The sequence below is a fragment of the Ceratotherium simum genome, chromosome 15 (genome assembly GCF_057802395.1).
Source record: "Ceratotherium simum simum isolate JZ-2026a chromosome 15, ASM5780239v1, whole genome shotgun sequence".
In the NCBI taxonomy this organism is placed as follows: Eukaryota; Metazoa; Chordata; class Mammalia; order Perissodactyla; family Rhinocerotidae; genus Ceratotherium; species Ceratotherium simum.
The window spans coordinates 5,976,739-5,994,872 of NC_141914.1; the positions used below are offsets into that span (position 1 = coordinate 5,976,739).

The window sequence follows — 18,134 nt, forward strand, 5'->3', positions numbered from 1 at the left end:
ACTACAAGGACTGCATGATGGGTATCAAACTCACCACTGATAAGCTGAAGGGAGGCAGGATCTGGATTCAAAGAGGAGTTCCCCAGCAAGAAATTCTGGTGCAGTGTCTCAGCAATATAATCTCTGAAGTTACTAATTGTATAAACAGCAGTGGGCTTATCATCCAATTCCACAAGACCATGGTTTTCCACCTTGTTGGAGTGAAGGCTAATTAGGTCCCAGGTGGTATTGCTGATGGCCTCACCGTTGAAGGTAACTGCATAGTGAACATCTATGCCACTATGGATGAAAAGAGAGAAGAGATTAGGCCCTGCTAAAGAAACACCAAGAAAGGATTTTTGAGCCCATGGAGAACAAGCATTAGATCTGGAGGGAGAGTCTCAAAAAGCATAGATTCCATCACCCTTCTCTGCAGACTCTGGGCAACCATTAGCCAGAGACCTTCCCAGAGAACAGAAGGTCATAGCTCGAAAGAGTTCTAAGGAGGCCGCAGAGTCAACCCTGCAGCATACCCAAACATCTTCTTCCCCCACATTCTCACCCCTTCTTTCTTCCCTCAGAGCCAACTGCTCCTCTCTACTTATCAGCCTGCTTCCTCCTTTCCCTATTAGCATATCTCCTCCTTGATTTAAAAAACAAAACAAACTGGGGCTGGCCTGGTGGCACAGCGGTTAAGTGAGCGCGCTCCGCTGCAGCGGCCCGGGGTTCGCAGGTTCAGATCCTGGGCGTGCACCGATGCACCCCTTGCTAAGCCATGCTTAGCACGGCTAAGCCATGCAGTGTCCCATATAAAGTAGAGGAGGATGGGCACGGATGTTAGCCCAGGGCGAATCTTCCTTAAGAAAAAAGGGGAGGATTGGCATCGGATGTTAGCTCAGGGCTAGTCCTCCTCACAAAAAAAAAAAAAAAAAAAAACCTTCTAACTCCATCCAACAATGGGTAATCCTGTCATATCTTTTTATTATTGTTGTTGATGAATTATATACTCTACAACAGGGAGTGAGCAATGAAGCTTAATTACTACGAACTAAAACATAGTTATTTATTGTGAAAGGAAAATATGAAATACTTGGAAATAAAGCAAATTGATGATTTGTGACTTCTTTTTAAATATCATGCTAGAATATTTTCTAATATGACAGTTATCTAAGTCTCTCAGAAGACATACTTTTGTTTGATAGCCCAGAAAATTTACAGCCCTATAAAGTTTAATACTAAATTGTAAAAAACTACTAAGATGTGATTGATTTTTTTGGCCTGGTAAAAATGATAACTCCATAAGTTTTTGATTTTACTACCCTATAGGGCAGTAATCAGTTTTCTATCTAACTTAGTAATCCTTTCCCAATTAACTAGATAAATTTCTATTTTTCAAATACTCTAGAAACAAGCTTTTAATTTTCTGCTGGCTCCTTCATTAATGAGTTGAAGAAAACCTTGACAGGAGCTAACAAATAACTTTGTCTGGGAATTGGGCTTTCTTCACTATTACCTTTTCATGAGCAAAGAGAAGATTTCTCAGAATAAAGGATAGAGTGAAAATAATTAAGTAAGAGTTGATGTGTCATTTCATATTTTCTTAAATAGTCATTTCGGGGAAACAACATCAGAATATAAAATTTTTAAGCCCAGAGGAATACTCCTTCTGGGATCTAACTCAGATTTCTCTAACAACTAAAGCTAACATTTATAAGTGCTTACAATGTGACAGATATTTAATATGCTTTATCTCACTTAATTTTCATAATAACCTTATAAAGGTTTTATTATCTTCAGATTATTGTTGAAGAAACTGAGCTTTAATAAAGTTAAAAGACCTGCCTAAAATTTCCCGACATATAAGTGGTAGAGTTAAGATTCAAACACATCTGCCTGCCTCCAGCACCTGCAATCTGAACTACTATGCTATACTTTCAACAGTTTTAATTAAACTATTTTAATAGAACTATTTGTCAGAAAAAAAGTCATTATGAAGAAAGCTTTGCTTTAGTCATCACTCTGGCTTCCAGGGAGTCCATGAGACCCAGCCATCAGAGGCAGTACCCAGCAGGCCACACCAAGATCCCACCAGAGGAACGGAGAACACTACCTTCCCAAAGATAAACCACTCAAGATACACACGTGATGGAAACAATTTGCCCCTTCAAACATTCTGTAGGACAAAAATGACTCCCAAATCAAAGCATACAAATAAATTAAGCACTTCCTCCTCTGAACTTACTTATATATTCTTATGTATTCCTTGATTTTAGCCTTTGTTGTTTTGTCAAAAGATTTTGTTTACAGTGACTGCCTTTCAATCTCTCCTTGAGTTTCTATCTCCAATGTTCAGCCTGAGACCTGGCACTGAGGGGTGGCCACTGCCTAAATGAACAGAAATCTATACTTGTCTGAATATAAAAGAAAACTGCAACCTAAGCAAGGTATTCACGTATCTAAAGACAAAGTATCAACATAAGGAGAATGGCCCCATGGAGTCTAGAAACAGGAAATTAATCAACTAATTTATGTTACTATGTAGTAGAAAGCTTCTGACCAGTGTATTGAGGCTTCCTTGTAAGACAGATCCCCAGACTGGAGAGGCCAACAACTGGCTAGCACGGCTTGATGATTCTGGCCATTAAGATCACTCAACTTCCTTTCTCTGATTTCAAGCTTGCAAAGGGAACTTTTGATTATAACTCCCTATAGATTTTCCAATGGGGAAAGGAAGCATGAGCCAGCCAATGCAATAACTGGTTGGTTGACAGATATATTTCTTGCTTTAAATAGATCAACTGGCCTCCTAGAGAATGCATTGTATTTTGTGGTTTGGTAAGCAGGAATTGGTCTTAAGAGACCCCTCCTTCCTGGGAGGACCGGCAGGTCTGGACCTGTCCTGGGCCTGCTTGCTGCAGATCACACCCTGGACGACAGGACATGCCATGGAGGTGACATGCTTCACTTGCTATACAAGCAGCCAGGCCCCTTTGATGTTCCCGTCTCCTCCGAGTAACTTCAGTAAGGTTTTGCTCCCAGCCCTGATGAGCTGCCACTTCTAGTGGAGTGGTTTGGGGCGCTTTAAAGTGATAATTGAACATTCTGACACCCTGAGGTTCTACTAAGTGATAAGACATGTGCTTGTCGTCTAGAACTTCCCTAAATCCCTTAATTTTTCACGCTAAAATATGTTGATTCATAAATAATTCCTGATCTTCTTTTGTAAAGCAAATAAATTCAGTAAAATATGCTACAATAATCAAATGATAGCTCCAAGGTAGAATAAAACAGTAAGAGGGACACCTACTGGTCAGAACTCATCACACCACATGTGTCCCAAGCATCGAGCACAATCCCAGCTCATAGGAGTTCAATAAATACTTTTGAAAATAATGAAAAAACAAATGATCAATTTTATTCACTAATGCAGGCAGATAAGACAATTGAATTTGTGCCACTTAAATGACAATATGTGATATTCCTGTCTTAATCTGAAGAATTTTTAGTTTCTAAATATGAAAGAGTAATTTTTCACCCTAAAGAGCATGCATATTATCTTCACACATTTGTGTCATCTGAGTTACCATTTTAGGGACACAACTCCACAGCCACACCCCAACTCTATGAGGATGTGCATGCTCTTCCCAAGCTGTGGGGGACGGATCACGCCTGATCTCCAGAAAGCGGAGCTTCTCCTTCAGGTCTTTGCACAACCTATTCACGTGTTAACATGGCTCTAAGACAGGAGGCAGTGATAAGGAAAAAATGGAGAAGAAGAAAAGGCTGTGCCTATCAGCATTTGAGTTGGTTCCTGGGCTCTGCAGAAAATCAGACAAGAAGAGTCAAGCCTCTCCTGGGAGCCTACTATGTGCCTTGCATGACTTTTAAATATCACAGGGAGAAGATCAAGAGAAATATTCTTGGATCAAGAAATCTGTGCAAATCAGGCAGTCTGGATTAGATTACTGGCCTTACTCTTTATTGACAAAATATAATTTGTCTCCCAATGTTTCCCATGGACATCTAAAAATAACACTTCTATTATAATCTACCTTGTCTAGCGAGGATAAATTCATTAAAGAAGACACAATGCCTCAGAGAGATGCTACAATTTATTACCATGTTGTTGTGCTGGAAAGAGAACTCAAAGATGTGCTTGAGGTCTCAGGAACCATCTATTTTATTCTCAGAGCTGAGAACTTCACTGTGACCCAGAGCAGAGTGAGTGCTGGCATGGTAAATGGAGCAGGGACGTCTCAGGATGAGTGAATAAAAGAAAGCCAAGAGGCCAAGGGAGTACATGAGAAGCAGAATGCACACGGGTAGACAAAACATTATCTGATTGAAGAAAGCTGTGCTGGCTCTCCGCACTCAGCAACTCCAAGTGAACCAACAACTGTATCATCAGCATTCATCTTCTCAACTAGACTGAAACAGCACTATAGAGAGGAAAGCTCCTCTGTCTGACAGCCACTTCCAGAGATATCAATCATGGGAAGGTGAAATGTACCCTTTCTTATTCTCTTGCCTCAAATGCCCTGATTGGCTGTTTGACAAGATTTTAAATAGGAAAAATAATGGTATCACCTCTCATTAAGATCAACCAAAACAAAGATAATTCAGAAAAAGTCAGTCATTTCTTCTTCTATAACACTCTTCTATTAGGGAAGAAGGCATACAGTTACAACACCCAGAGCTGAATTTTTGAAGTGTGTATACCAGGCAGATATAGTTGATTCACTTCCAGTGGTTCAAACTGACTAATTTAAAATAATGTGTGCATCTTGAAAGAGGTAGAAAGCAAATAGAAAATCTCATGTGCATATAAACGCTTACAAAGAAAGAGAGAGAGAGAGACAGAGGTTATATATTATATAAACAGACTATTTCTGTGCCATACATTTATTCATACATAGCTCAGAATAAAAATATACCAAAAAATTAGGAATAAATTCCATCAACTGGCTAATACCTGACAATACTGAACAATTTTGGAAACTGCACCTAGGTTAACAATTCTATCATTAAATCTAATGCCTTCATATTGAATTGTTGTCTGTGTCCATACTTGGCACTCAGCAACTGGACACTATTCTTTTGAGCAAAGGGTTAACATCAGAGTTCGGGTTGTTTTAACATTCTAATCACCCAAGAGGGCAGCAATTAAACAATCAGGCCTTTAGGCTGAGTACTGGCCAGCAGCACACATGCCTATAATATATACACACAGAATAGCTTACATATACTAGGAGTACAGAAACCCGAATTCTGACTACCTTGGTCAAAATATCTGATACCTCCTACTCACATAATTTATGGCAGATCAGTTTGTATCTCTGAGGCAAAATTCCCTCACCTCCAAAAGCAGAATGAAATTAATTCTCATTTTCACTATCTCACGGGTATATAAGAAAATAAAATGCAAAAAAATAAAGGAAGCAGTCCTTTGACACATCTCTGAAAGCACTTTTCATTAGACTGTGTTCTTGGAGGATGAAGACCAAGAGTTATTCATTTTTGTAGGCATAGGGTTTGCTCAGTTAGTAGGCATTTAGTAAATACTTGCTAAAATAATACAAACGAAAATGAGGAAGTCACAGAGCCTTTCTCAACATAAGATATTACAATGAAGGAACATTACTGTATCTCTAAACGTGTCCAGATTTAGCCTATAAATTTGCTTCATAAATTCTATGTCATACTTATCAATCTTCCAAGAGACAGTGAATTTTAAATAAATTTAAATCCAAAGGCAAAAACTAACAAGCAACCTTCACAAGGGGTATTGACTATGCTTTTATATTATGCTTCTTCTAAGAAATTCCAGAGAGCAGACATTTTTGCAAATGAGCTTATTATAGAGATCATCTTTCCAATACTATTTAACATAGTATTGGAAGTCCTAGCCAGAGCAATCAGGCAAGAGAAAGAAATAAAAGGGATCCAAATTGGAAAGGAAGAAGTGAAACTGTCACTATTTGCAGATGACATGATTTTACATATAGAAAACCCTAAAGAATCCACCAGAAAACTTTTAGAAGTAATAAACGAATATGGTAAAGTTGCAGGATACAAAATCAACATACAAAAATCAGTTGCATTTCTGTACACTAACAACGAAGTAGCAGAAAGAGAAATTAAAAATACCATCCCATTTACAATTGCAACAAAAAGAATAAAATACCTAGGAATAAACTTAACCAAAGAGGTGAAAGATCTGTACACCGAAAACTATAAAACATTTCTGAAAGAAATTGAAGAAGACACAAAGAAATGGAAAGATATTCCGTGCTCTTGGATTGGAAGAATTAACATAGTTAAGATGTCCATACTTCCTAAAGCCATCTATAGATTCAATGCAATCCCTATCAAAGTTCCAACAACATTTTTCACAGAAATAGAACAAAGAATCCTAAAATTTATATGGAACAACAAAAGACCCCGAATAGCTAAAGGAATCCTGAGAAAAAAGAACAAAGCTGGAGGTATAACACTCCCTGATTTCAAAATATACTACAAAGCTATAGTAACCAAAACAGCATGGTACTGGCACAAAAACAGACACACAGATCAATGGGATAGAATCGAAAGCCCAGAAATAAACCCACACATCTATGGACAGCTAATCTTTGACAAAGGAGCCAAGAACATACAATGGGGAAAAGAAAGTCTCTTCAACAAATGGTGTTGGGAAAACTGGATAGCCACATGCAAAAAAATGAAAGTAGACCCTTACACCTTACACCATACACAAAAATTAACTCCAAATGGATTAAAGACTTGAATGTAAGACCTGAAACTATGAAACTTCTAGAAGAAAACATAGGCAGTACGCTCTTTGACATCGGTCTTAGCAACATCTTTTCAAACACCATGTCTGACCAGGCAAGAGAAACAATACAAAAAATAAACAAATGGGACTACATCAAACTAAAAAGCTTCTGCACAGCAAAAGAAACCATCAACAAAACAAAAAGACAACCTAACAATTGGGAGAAGATATTTGCAAACCATACATCTGATAAGGGCTTAATCTCCAAAATATATAAAGAACTCATGCATCTCAACAACAAAAAAACTACCAACCCAATTAAAAAATGGGCAAAAGACCTGAACAGACATTTCTCCAAAGAAGATATACAGACGGCCAACAGACACATGAAAAGATGTTCAAAATCACTAACTATCAGGGACATGCAAATCAAAACTACAATGAGATATCACCTCACACCCGTCAGAATGGCTATAATTAACAAGACAGGAAACAACATGTGTTGGAGAGGATGTAGAGAGAAGGGAACTCTCATACACTGCTGGTGGGAATGCAAACTGGTGCAGCCACTATGGAAAACAGTATGGAGATTTCTCAAAAAATCAAGGATAGAACTACCATATGATCCAGCTATTCCACTGTTGGGTATTTATCCAAAGAACTTGAAAACACCAATTTGCAAAGGTACATGCACCCCTGTGTTCATTGCAGCGTTATTCACAATAGCTAAGACTTGGAAGCAACCTAAGTGCCCATCAAGGGACGAATGGATAAAGAAGCTGTGGTATATATACACAATGGAATACTACTCAGCCATAAGAAACGATGAAATCCAGCCATTTGTGACAACATGGATGGACATTGAGGGTATAATGCAAAGTGAAATAAGTCAGAGGGAGAAGGTCAAATACCGTATGATTTCCTTCATTAAGTAGTAGATAATAACAACAATAAACAAACACATAGAGACAGAGATTGGATTGGTGGTTACCAGAGGGGAAGGGGGGAGGGAGGAGGGTGAAAGGGATAATTGGGTACATGTGTGTGGTGATGGGTTGTAATTAGTATTTTGGTGGTGAACATGATGTAATCTATGCAGAAATAGAAGTACAATGATGTACACCTGAAATTTTTACAATGTTATAAACCAATGTTACTGCAATAAACAAAAAATTTAAAAAAAAATAAAAAATAAAAAATAAATTAAAAAAAATAATAAAAATAAATAAATAAATAAATAAATTTAAATCCAAAGGCAAAAACTAACAAGCAACCTTCACAAGGGGTATTGACTATGCTTTTATATTATGCTTCTTCTAAGAAATTCCAGAGAGCAGACATTTTTGCAAATGAGCTTATTATAGAGATCATCTTTCTCCTCTTCATTTACTTGTAAAGTGACACTTGATAATATCATTGAACAATATAGTATACTTGAAAGTGTTTACATTAATGCCAGTCTTTATTCCTATTTTAAATTAAGTATAACTCAATATTTAAAAGTACTTGCCAGTCAGCAGTCCATTACAGGGGTCTGTAAACTATAGCCTCTGAGCCAAATCAAGCCCACTGTCCAAGAGTTAATGGATTTTTTATTTTCAAACAGTTGAAAAAAATCAAAAGAAGAACAATATTTTGTGACATGTAAAAATTACATGAAATTCAGATTTCAGTGTCCATAAATTAAATTTTATTGAAACACAGCCACGCTCACCATTTTCAAAATATTGCCTATATCTACTTTCATCTGATAGTGGCAGAGCTGAGTTGCTGCAACAGAGACCACATGGCCTGAAAAGTCTGAAATATTTACTGCATGACTGTTAACAGAAAACGTTTGCCAATCCCTGATCTGTAAGGAGAGGGCAGTGATACTGAAAGTGATAAAAGAATTGAGCCATGCTCCCTTGGACCATATCTTCTAAACTACCTCCTCATTCAGTGGCGAGCAGAGAAAGTGTCAGAAAGTACTCTACCTGCCATTGTCCTTGGGGGACCTGAAAATAAAAATCGAAAGTGTTAAGCAGAGTTTAAGAGTTATAATTGTCACATCATTCATCGAAGTGCAAGTTCTTAATATATTTCCTCTGAAATGCTTCCTTAAATGAAAATGCTTGCATAGTATCAGATGCTGGCAAATTCCTGTAGATTGAGGGAAGTGAGTAAAGGTGGAGAAAGTATTCTATTTTAAAATCAACAGTCTTTACTGTCTTTAAACTTTGTTAAAAATACTTTTTAAACAATTCCTATCAGGTTATCTCTTTACAAATAAACTTTTTCAGTAGATCAGCGGAGCACTCCAGTTGTTGGCATTAACAAAATTGGGAACCGTTTTTTGTGGACACAAGGCCTTATGTAGAATTAAAATAAATGAAAATAAAATCAACTGGTATACAGTACGGTGCTAAGGGGTTGGGAAAGGTCAGGGCTAACTAACTATAGGATATTGAATAGCCTTTAATATTTATTTATTTTATGTAACAGACACTTAACAGAGCTTCCCACAGGCCAGGAACTGTGCTAAGCATTTTACAGAAATTAATTCACTTAATCCTCATTACGATTATTAGGGACCACTAATATCCCCATATTACAGGTAAAGAAACTGAGGAACAAAGAAACTAAATAATTTACCTAAAGTATTTCAAAAGTATTCTTTAATAAAGCAGAATTAATAGGTAAATTGTCTTTTTCATACAAATAAGAAGTTAAGACTTGGTAATTTACCTAACACCATTGAGCCAGCAGTGCCAAAGGCAGGATTTGAACCTCGGCAGTTGCCTCCAAAGGCCATGTTGCCTTTCACTTGCTGCCCGATGAGAGAGGACTTCAAAGCCTCACATTCTCAGGTTCTCCTATGAGCTTCAGTCACAGCTGGAGAGAGTCTTCTGTGAAAAGTGCTGAGGTTGACCTGGGACACTGGTCACGGTGTGAGCGTAGGTGGAGGATCAACTGACCATGCCTATCCTCTCCCCCGCACCAATAACGAGCTGAGTGGCCTTAGGTAAATTATCTCAATTCTCTGTGCTCTGGTTTTCTTATCAGAAAAAATGAGGATAACAATAACTATCTCATAGCATGGCCATTGGGATTAAGTGAGTTAATATAGATATAAAGCCTGGCACGCTGTAAATGCTATGTAAGTGCTTTCTGTTACTTCCGGTAAACCCAGAAGCTGTGACCAGAATATGCCAAAGTTAAGATGTTGACGCTGTTAACTATGCTGTTAGGTTACACAGTGCCCCTGCATCCAATTGCTGGGCCCCAGCTATCACCCAATGCTCCAAACCGTCAGAGTGCTGAGTCTAGCACGGAAGTTCAGAGCAAGAGCTATAAACTTGGCTATTAGCCACTTTGCTTCAAAAGCCCTCCTCTGCTGCTAATTTACAAGCTCTCTGACTTTGGGCTAATACGTCATCCTTTTAAACCTGTTTGCTCCTCTGAAAGGATTGAAGATTAAGTGAGCTCAGGAATGTGAAGTGCCCAGTACAAAGTAGTCACTCAATAAATGTTCACAAGTACTATGCTTCGGGTCTTAAGCAGGGAAGAAATGTCTTAAAAAGAGGTCTCTGATGTACTCAGAACTGGTACGTGTGGAGCAAAGACGAATGCATCCCCTCCGGAGTGGCCTCACACCAAGACGTCACAGTCACCTCAGGCGAACACTGACAAGCTTTAGTAGGACGCTGAGGTCACATCTAATCTCACTTTTGCTTCCCCTTAGTGCCAAAAAAAAAGCAGTGTAACTTGTCCTCAGCCAGCTGGGGACACGAATTCCCAAGTTCTTACCCTGGCCCAAATACAGATCTACTATGTCTCCTTGAATGTATTATTTTGCCTTTTTCTAACTCAGTTTCCTCAGGTGACTGAAAAATGAGCAATAGGAATATGTATTCACCAGAAACAGCACTGAATTACAGCACTCAAATCATTTTGATTCACTGTTGTTAGAGTATATGTAATAGACACAGGAGGATATTCCATTGGAAATAAAGAGTGCTACCGAACATGTGCATTTTTAGAGGAAGTCTATTTACCTAAAGTCAAGTACACGAATGTCCTTGTAGCCTGGTAACCCAGAAAATGCATTTTCAACCTGTTAAAAACAAAAATAAAATTTATAACTATGTAGAAATGTGAAAAAGTACATAGAAAATAATGCTTTTAAGATTAGAAGCTAATGTGCACTGTTTACTATTAGAAGCTTACACATGTACATAGATACACATGGGTCAGAAAGTTATTAAGAAAATTATATGTTAGAAAACAATGTTAGAAAATGGTTTTTACCACACTGCCATATTTTTCTCTTTCATTTTGTCTTTTACAGTTTTACTGTGCTTTAACATTAATTTTTTTCCAAATTATAAAAAGCATACTTCTTATTGGTAAAGCACTGTTTTTTTCCCTTACATGATGAAATGTGGAAAAAAAGCATTAGTTACACAAGAAGCTGTAATAGCATTTTTAAATGTAATTGTTTGGATTAGAAATCTGGCCGCAGCACACACACTGACTGTCAGGTGTTCATTTCCCGTAAGTGTAAAGTGTCTGGTGGTGTCTGTTTCCTGTTCCTACAACACAAGGGAACTAACTGTCCACACAGTCACCACTAGGAAGAAATCTGCAGGCCTGGGTCTAGCGCCCCCCTTGTTGACTGGTTGTCACGAAGGAGGTTAAGAAGCAGTGACCGGGTTACTTAAGTCGTCAAAAGATCAATTTATGAGCCTCACATCTGCAGGAACCAGTTTTATTACTGAGTCTTTAAAATCCAGCTATGTAACTCAATACAAGCTTAGTGACTGGAGGGAGGAAAAAGAGTGCTAGACTGGACAAAGGGTCTAAAAAATAATCAGGTGATGCACAAAAATACATATTTTAACAAAATTGAAGACTTAATCCACAATATTTTAGAAGTTGGGATTTTCAGGAGACTGGGATTTTTCTAAAAAATCTTGGGTCACTGAAGATCTTCATGCTTTAAGGATAAAGAATCCAAACCCATGAAACTTTTTGGCCATAATAATACGCCTTCTTTATTCTCTGAAAGAGAGGAGAGTTATGATTCTTGGAGGGTGGGGCAGGATGGAATCTGCTGCACTAGGAACCTGAAGACGGAGTGCCAGCCGTCTTTGCTGGCAGAGTGGCCTTGCGCAAGTCTTCTTTTACAGAACTAATACTCACCGATCACATTGGTTTTTGTAAGATTAAAATGAACATAGCTGAAAGTACTCCACTAACTGCAAACTGCTGAACAACTGCATGTTATTATTACCACTAAACACATCTTGTTTGGGGCTTTGCCACCTCTTGAGTGTAAAAACACACAGGTATTCCAATTCAACACATCCAGTTAGCCCCTGCACAGGTGTCCAACTGTACTTTATTAACATCGAGATCAATAACAGGTACAATTTATTGAAGGACTGCTATGTGCCTGGTCCTTGGCCATATTACTTTTAACCCTTGCAACAATCCCAAGAGATACATATTTTCCCAATTTTACAGATGAGGAAACTGAGATGCTGAAATGTCAACTAACCTGCCCAGGATCACGCATTTGGTGAGTAAACTAATCAGAATTTATTCAACCCCAAATCTCTCTAACACCAAAGCCCATATTCTTCCCACTGAAGTACATGCCTCTTCTTCTTGCCCCCGACTCATTATAAATACGGTTTAGTGTTGAGACCAGGACTGAGAAAACTGTGAAGCTCACCACAATGTCTCACCTGAATTAAAATGAAGGGGACTCTGTATGATATAAAGGAAGGAACACTTTGAAAGGAAGGAGGAGACATGCTTTTCCCTTCTACTCCTAGAGGATGAAACGACGGTGAACAAGTTACTTGCCCTCCTGGGCCTCATCTGCGAAATGGAGAGGCTTACCCACATCAGCAGCCTGCAGAACATAAAGTGCTATGCAAGGACACTGTGCTGATAACCACGGCTGTGCTCAGGTACCGACACTCCTATGCCTACCACACTGACCTCTCCCTCTCTGATGTCATAGTTGGTGTTGTCCCAAGTTCATCTTATTCTTCTCATAAAAAACGAGTAATAGCTCCTCAACCTCAGTCCTCTCCAAGCAGGCTTTTTCCCTGTGCATCTTCCAGTTTTACCTGAGAAATAATACTGAAGGAAGGATCCCTACAACTGCACGCCGAAGGAAGAGAGCTGGAGGGCCCTTTCCGTTTGCAGCAAACATGGTGACAGGACCTCTCAGAGACACTACCCCTGACTCCGCTGCTCCACACAAAGAAGTGGCTATTGGTAGACATTTTATTCCAGGTAAAGGGACAGGGATGCAGACATAGGCCAGAGAAGAAAGTGATTCATGGTAGGCCCAGATTCTTCATCACCCTCAAATCACCTCAAGCCAATTGCTACCCACCTCATCAAGTCTCTGCTGGGGATGTTTTTCAGGGTGTTTATTAGACTTTCTCTAAATATGCGGTCATTCAGCACAATTGTTTACCCAAACACTGAGGCTTATTAAAGGTTGCTTAATCCAAGAGCAGAGAGAACCAGACAGCTGATCCAAGACACTATCTGATGCCAGGTGGCCACTGGCCTGGCTGACATTTCTTCCACATACCACATAGCCTCACAACTTGGCCACACAGCTAGGAAAATTGGTCATCTGGTCTATGCTCCCCACGTCTGAAGGCTGCAATGATGCTGTCTGGCTGAGAGACACACATTTTTATTTCTCACCTAGACACAGCGCCTAGGGAAAGGTAACAGAACTGAAACACTTGGCCAAGGAGAACCCCATCAAGAGGAATAGAAAAGAAACAAGCAGGAAGGAATGACGTGCCCTGTCATGAGACAGAGGGCAGATGGGCATTCCATGCCTTCCTACACAAGAGCAAAGCTGTCAAAGAAAGGGCCAAGGAGGGGCCATTTCTGGCTGAAAGACTCTTGAGTTCAAGTCCTATATAGAATTCTTCCAGAAAGTTGTGGGATGGTCTAATGCATGATTCTTTAAAGAAACTCCTTTTTTAAAAATACTTCCAACCAAGGAACAGAAATAGGAGGGAAATTTACTTTTCACGGGATGCCTTTCTGTCCTTTGAACTTGGTACCACGTATTACCTATGTGTTAACTGCTCAAAATTTTCCAATTTAAAAAAAGAATACTAAATATGAAATTAAAAGAAATTAAATTTAATGTTCCCTCAAGAAAAACAGTATACTGTATTTAGTTTCTCAAAGATGCTCATTTCTCCAAACAGTCAAGTTAAAACCAAGCCATAGCACACAATCTTCTCCAGCTGTGCAGGGAAAGTTGGAAATAGTGTTTATTTGTTAGCAGGTGGCAGATGTGTGAGAGATTTTGTTTCATTGAAATAATTAATCTGTCTTTCTGTGAACTTTTCACAGAGCTTTCTGAAGAATTGGCTAAGTCACCACCCCCAAACCAAGCAGATGGGGCGCTTAAATCCTAAACCTCCCTTTAACCAGCATAGTGAATGTGGGAAATTTACAACCCCAGAAAACTGTCTTGTTTATCAAAAAAACAAAAACAAACAAAAGAATCACCCACCTCTGAAACAAACTCTTCTACAAGATGCTGGTGGTGGAAGCTGGAGGGATCCTGTAGTTCTTCCTTGTATTGCTCCCCTAAAAGGTGGATACTGAATTCTGCAATCTGCTCAGCTGCTGGTTTTGTGGATTCTTCTATCACATTCTCAATTTCATTGCTAATCTGGATTTTTAGAGAAAGAACAGGAAATGTCAATGTTTACTCATTCAATCAACAAATATTTATTGATTGTCTACTATATACCAGATACTGTGCCAACAGCAACTTCTGATGATGATCTTTTATATAGTATTTGACTTTGTAACTAATTGAGTGGACTTTAAGACATAGGCTCATATTAATATTACTGTGCATTTGTACATTCCTTTGAACACACAATGACTGGTTCAGGGAAAGATAGAAGTTTCCACAGATAACCACCAAACTTGACCATCTGTGAGTAAAAAAAGTTGAATACACTAAAATTATCATCTAAAAATAGCCTAGAAGAGTGGTTCTCAAACTTTTTGGTCTTAGGATCCCTTTAAACTCTTGAAAGTCATTGAAGAACTCAGAGAAATTTGGTTTTTGTGGGTTATATCTATAGATATTTACCAAACAAAAAATTAAAATAAAAATTTTAAATATACATATTAATTCATTTAAAAATAATAATAAACTCATTACATGTAAAAATGAATAAAATATATTTTGCAAAATAAAAAAAGTAGTGAGAAGATTAACATTGTTTATATTTTTACAAATTCTTTAATGTCTGGCTTAATGGATGACAGCTGGATTCTCATATCAGCTTCTGCATTCAATCAGTTGCAATATGTTGTTTTCATTGAAGTACGTGAATAAAATCCAGCCACACAGATACGTATTGGGGAAGGAAGGAATATAGTAATAGCCTTTTCAGATAATTGTGGATATTCTTTTTAGATACTACACCAAGCTCAACAAGTGGTAGTTTCTTAAAGGTTAACTGCTATGTGGATTCCAAAACCATATCAGCAAATGTTTTGTTCTCCGTAACATCAAAATCCAGGTCTGCCAGTTGCCAAAGCTGGAATAACTTGAGCAACAAAATAAATATGGTATTATAATCCAAAGAATAAAATAAACACTCATGAGTCCATGCTGATATAAATAAATGATTTAAAAAATAAATGTGAGAAAAGTCACAATAGTTTCTTACAAAAGAATTATAATTAATAAATGTAGAGGGAATGAGGGGAATAGAATATCATTATTAAAACACTACAGTAATAATTGCTGCTCGCAAGATACACTGGAGCTCATCTAATCTAAGTTCTTCCATTTTGATATACCAAAAAAATAAGATTAGAAGAATGGCTAGCCTAATAAATATTTTTTAATGTTTTTAACGCATAAGTTCTTTGCAAGAAAGACAAGAAAACCCCAAGGTGGTCAAGAAAGATCAGAAGAATCCAGAGAGGTGACTCAGTGTTGCATGTATACATGGTGTATCTGCTGATCCCCGGCGACCTAGGCTTTAGTTGTAAATACAACAGAGGGATAGGATGCAAGGTGGAAGATCTGTACACATTAAAAAGTCAGATCAAAGAGTTCCACATAAAGCAAGGATTCTAAAAACTCAATAGACAGTTTGAACAACAAATTAGACTAAGCTGAAGGAAGAATTAGTGAACAAGGAGACATACTTGAATGCAACACAGAGAAATAAAGAAATTAAAGTTATTAAAGAGTGGTTAACAGACATGCGGGATAAAATGAGGTCAGACAATATATCTAATCATAAGAGATAACAGCTGAGAATTTCTCCTATACTGTATTTGAAATTCTGCAGTTTCACAAAAATGGGTATAGGAGTATATTTATGTTTATTTATTTTGCTTTGAATTTGTTGTATTTCCTTGGTGTGAGGTTTTATGTCTATCATAAATTCTGAGACATTCTCAGTTGTTATCTCTTATGATTATAGACAGATATAAGTAGACAGATACAGATATATCTTAAAAGTAGACAAAGAATACTTTTAAAGGAGGAGGAGGTCCCTTTTAAGGGTGTCACAATGTCCTGAAGCAAAAAAAAAAAAAAATCCATGCAGTTAAATTTGTTTATTATTTGTAGTTCATTGTGGATATAGTTACATTTAAGTTCACTACATCATAAACTGCACATAGTTAATTTTATTAATGAATAGTTTGCTTTTTCAAATAATCCTTTTTGTTGTCTGTGTAGAGTCCCAAGTTAAAGAATCCCTTGGGGGCAAGATTAGGAACAGTATTTGCTTGTCTGTGCCTTTAAGAAGTCTGGAATAACTTACAAGAACATAACAAAAGCAGTTACCCAATGGGGCATGGGGAAGAGGTGGTACAGAGACTAGAAACTGGAGAGATGGCAGGGAACAGGGTTGGGTGCGTCACTTTTCACCAATTATCTTTTATATTTATTATTTTTTGACCCATGTGAATGTGACATCTTTGAAAAAATAAGCAAATAAGCCAATAAAAGGACTTCAAATAAAAAAAAAAAAAAACAGACAAAACAGCCAGGTTCCCATAAGAGAATCACAACTGGACTGTAGCTGAATTCTCAGTAGCAACAACAAAAGTTAGAAGACAGCAGTTTTGTCAAAAAGCTTGACAAAAAGAGAGAAAACCTCAATCCAGAATTTAATACAGCTTTAAAATATTTTTCTAGAATAAGGGAATAATAAAGAAATTTGCAGGTGATCAAAAATTGAGAATGAATTCACTAAAGAGACTCTCACTAAAGTAATATCAGCAGCATATATTTCAGAAGGAAAATGATTCCAAAAAGAGGTCTAAAATGCAAAAAAGAATTTTAAGAAAACAAAATGGTAAACATCTGGGTAAATGTAAAACAAAACCTAACTGCACAATACAAATATAATACAGTCTAATTTGTGGGATTAAAAAGAGAACTAAAAGAGAGAAAAAAAGAACAAAAATCCTGGAAAGTAGAATACAAATCAGTAGAGTGATCATTTTAATTAGAGTGTTCTAATGCTCCTGCATTGCTCAGGATAAGGATAAAGATTTTGGAAAAACTTAAATTTTGCTAGATTAAATACAGATTTTAACTTACAATGTAACTACTAACAAAATAGAAATAAAGTATATAATTTCTAAAATGGTAGATGGAAAAATGTATTAGAGAAAAAACTGAACTATAAAACTGTACCCTGGGCTTCATTTTGAACTTCATTTGGTACAGGCAATCTAAATCTTGTTAGGTATCTATATCGTTTTGTTCTATAAATTGGCTTCAAAGCATCCTCTCTGTTTTGGATATTAATGTGCCAATTGATGACACACAATTCCTTCATTTCTATTATAGTGAATTCTATCTCATTCTATAAATGTTTCCAGACCTAAATCATAACTATTCTGTCTCAAGTTCAGAACTACAGTATCACTTTTTATTCATTTATTCTTTCACAAATATTTATCAAATGCCAATATTTTCTAGCACCATCTACTCTGGACACAGATGTAAGAGGGTAAGTATCGATTCTGGCATCCATTCAGGATGGATTCTGGCATCCATCACACCAACCTTGATCCAAGACGGGAGAGAGGCGGGGCAGAGTGGGCAGCTTAACCTGACTTCATATAAGTTACAATGTCCAAGTGGTGAAGAGAAGGAGCAAGTAACTAAATTGCACCTTTCTAGTGGATACGTTCAGTCAGAGTTTGCTGTATATTAAGTAATCTAGGACTTATGAATCTCAAAATTTTAAAATGCATATTTAACAAAATTTCTAACAAAATGTTTCTATCTTCCCAGGCAGTGTACACTTTTTTTTTTTAATCTGAATGTGACAGAGAGTCAACTTAATGT

At 37.4% G+C, this 18,134-nt stretch overlaps 1 protein-coding gene across 1 annotated transcript in view; it reads right to left on the reverse strand.

Annotated features, from left to right (window-relative positions):
• The window catches only part of IMPG2 (interphotoreceptor matrix proteoglycan 2), a 73,456-nt gene that overhangs the window by 29,608 nt on the left and 25,714 nt on the right, over window positions 1-18,134 (reverse strand). The window contains exons 8-11 of the mRNA XM_087439515.1: window positions 14,301-14,462; window positions 10,789-10,847; window positions 8,728-8,748; window positions 35-279 (exon numbers count right to left, since the gene is read on the reverse strand). Of these exons, the coding sequence (XP_087295641.1) occupies window positions 35-279; window positions 8,728-8,748; window positions 10,789-10,847; window positions 14,301-14,462 (487 nt within the window). The remainder of the gene's footprint in view (window positions 1-34; window positions 280-8,727; window positions 8,749-10,788; window positions 10,848-14,300; window positions 14,463-18,134) is intronic.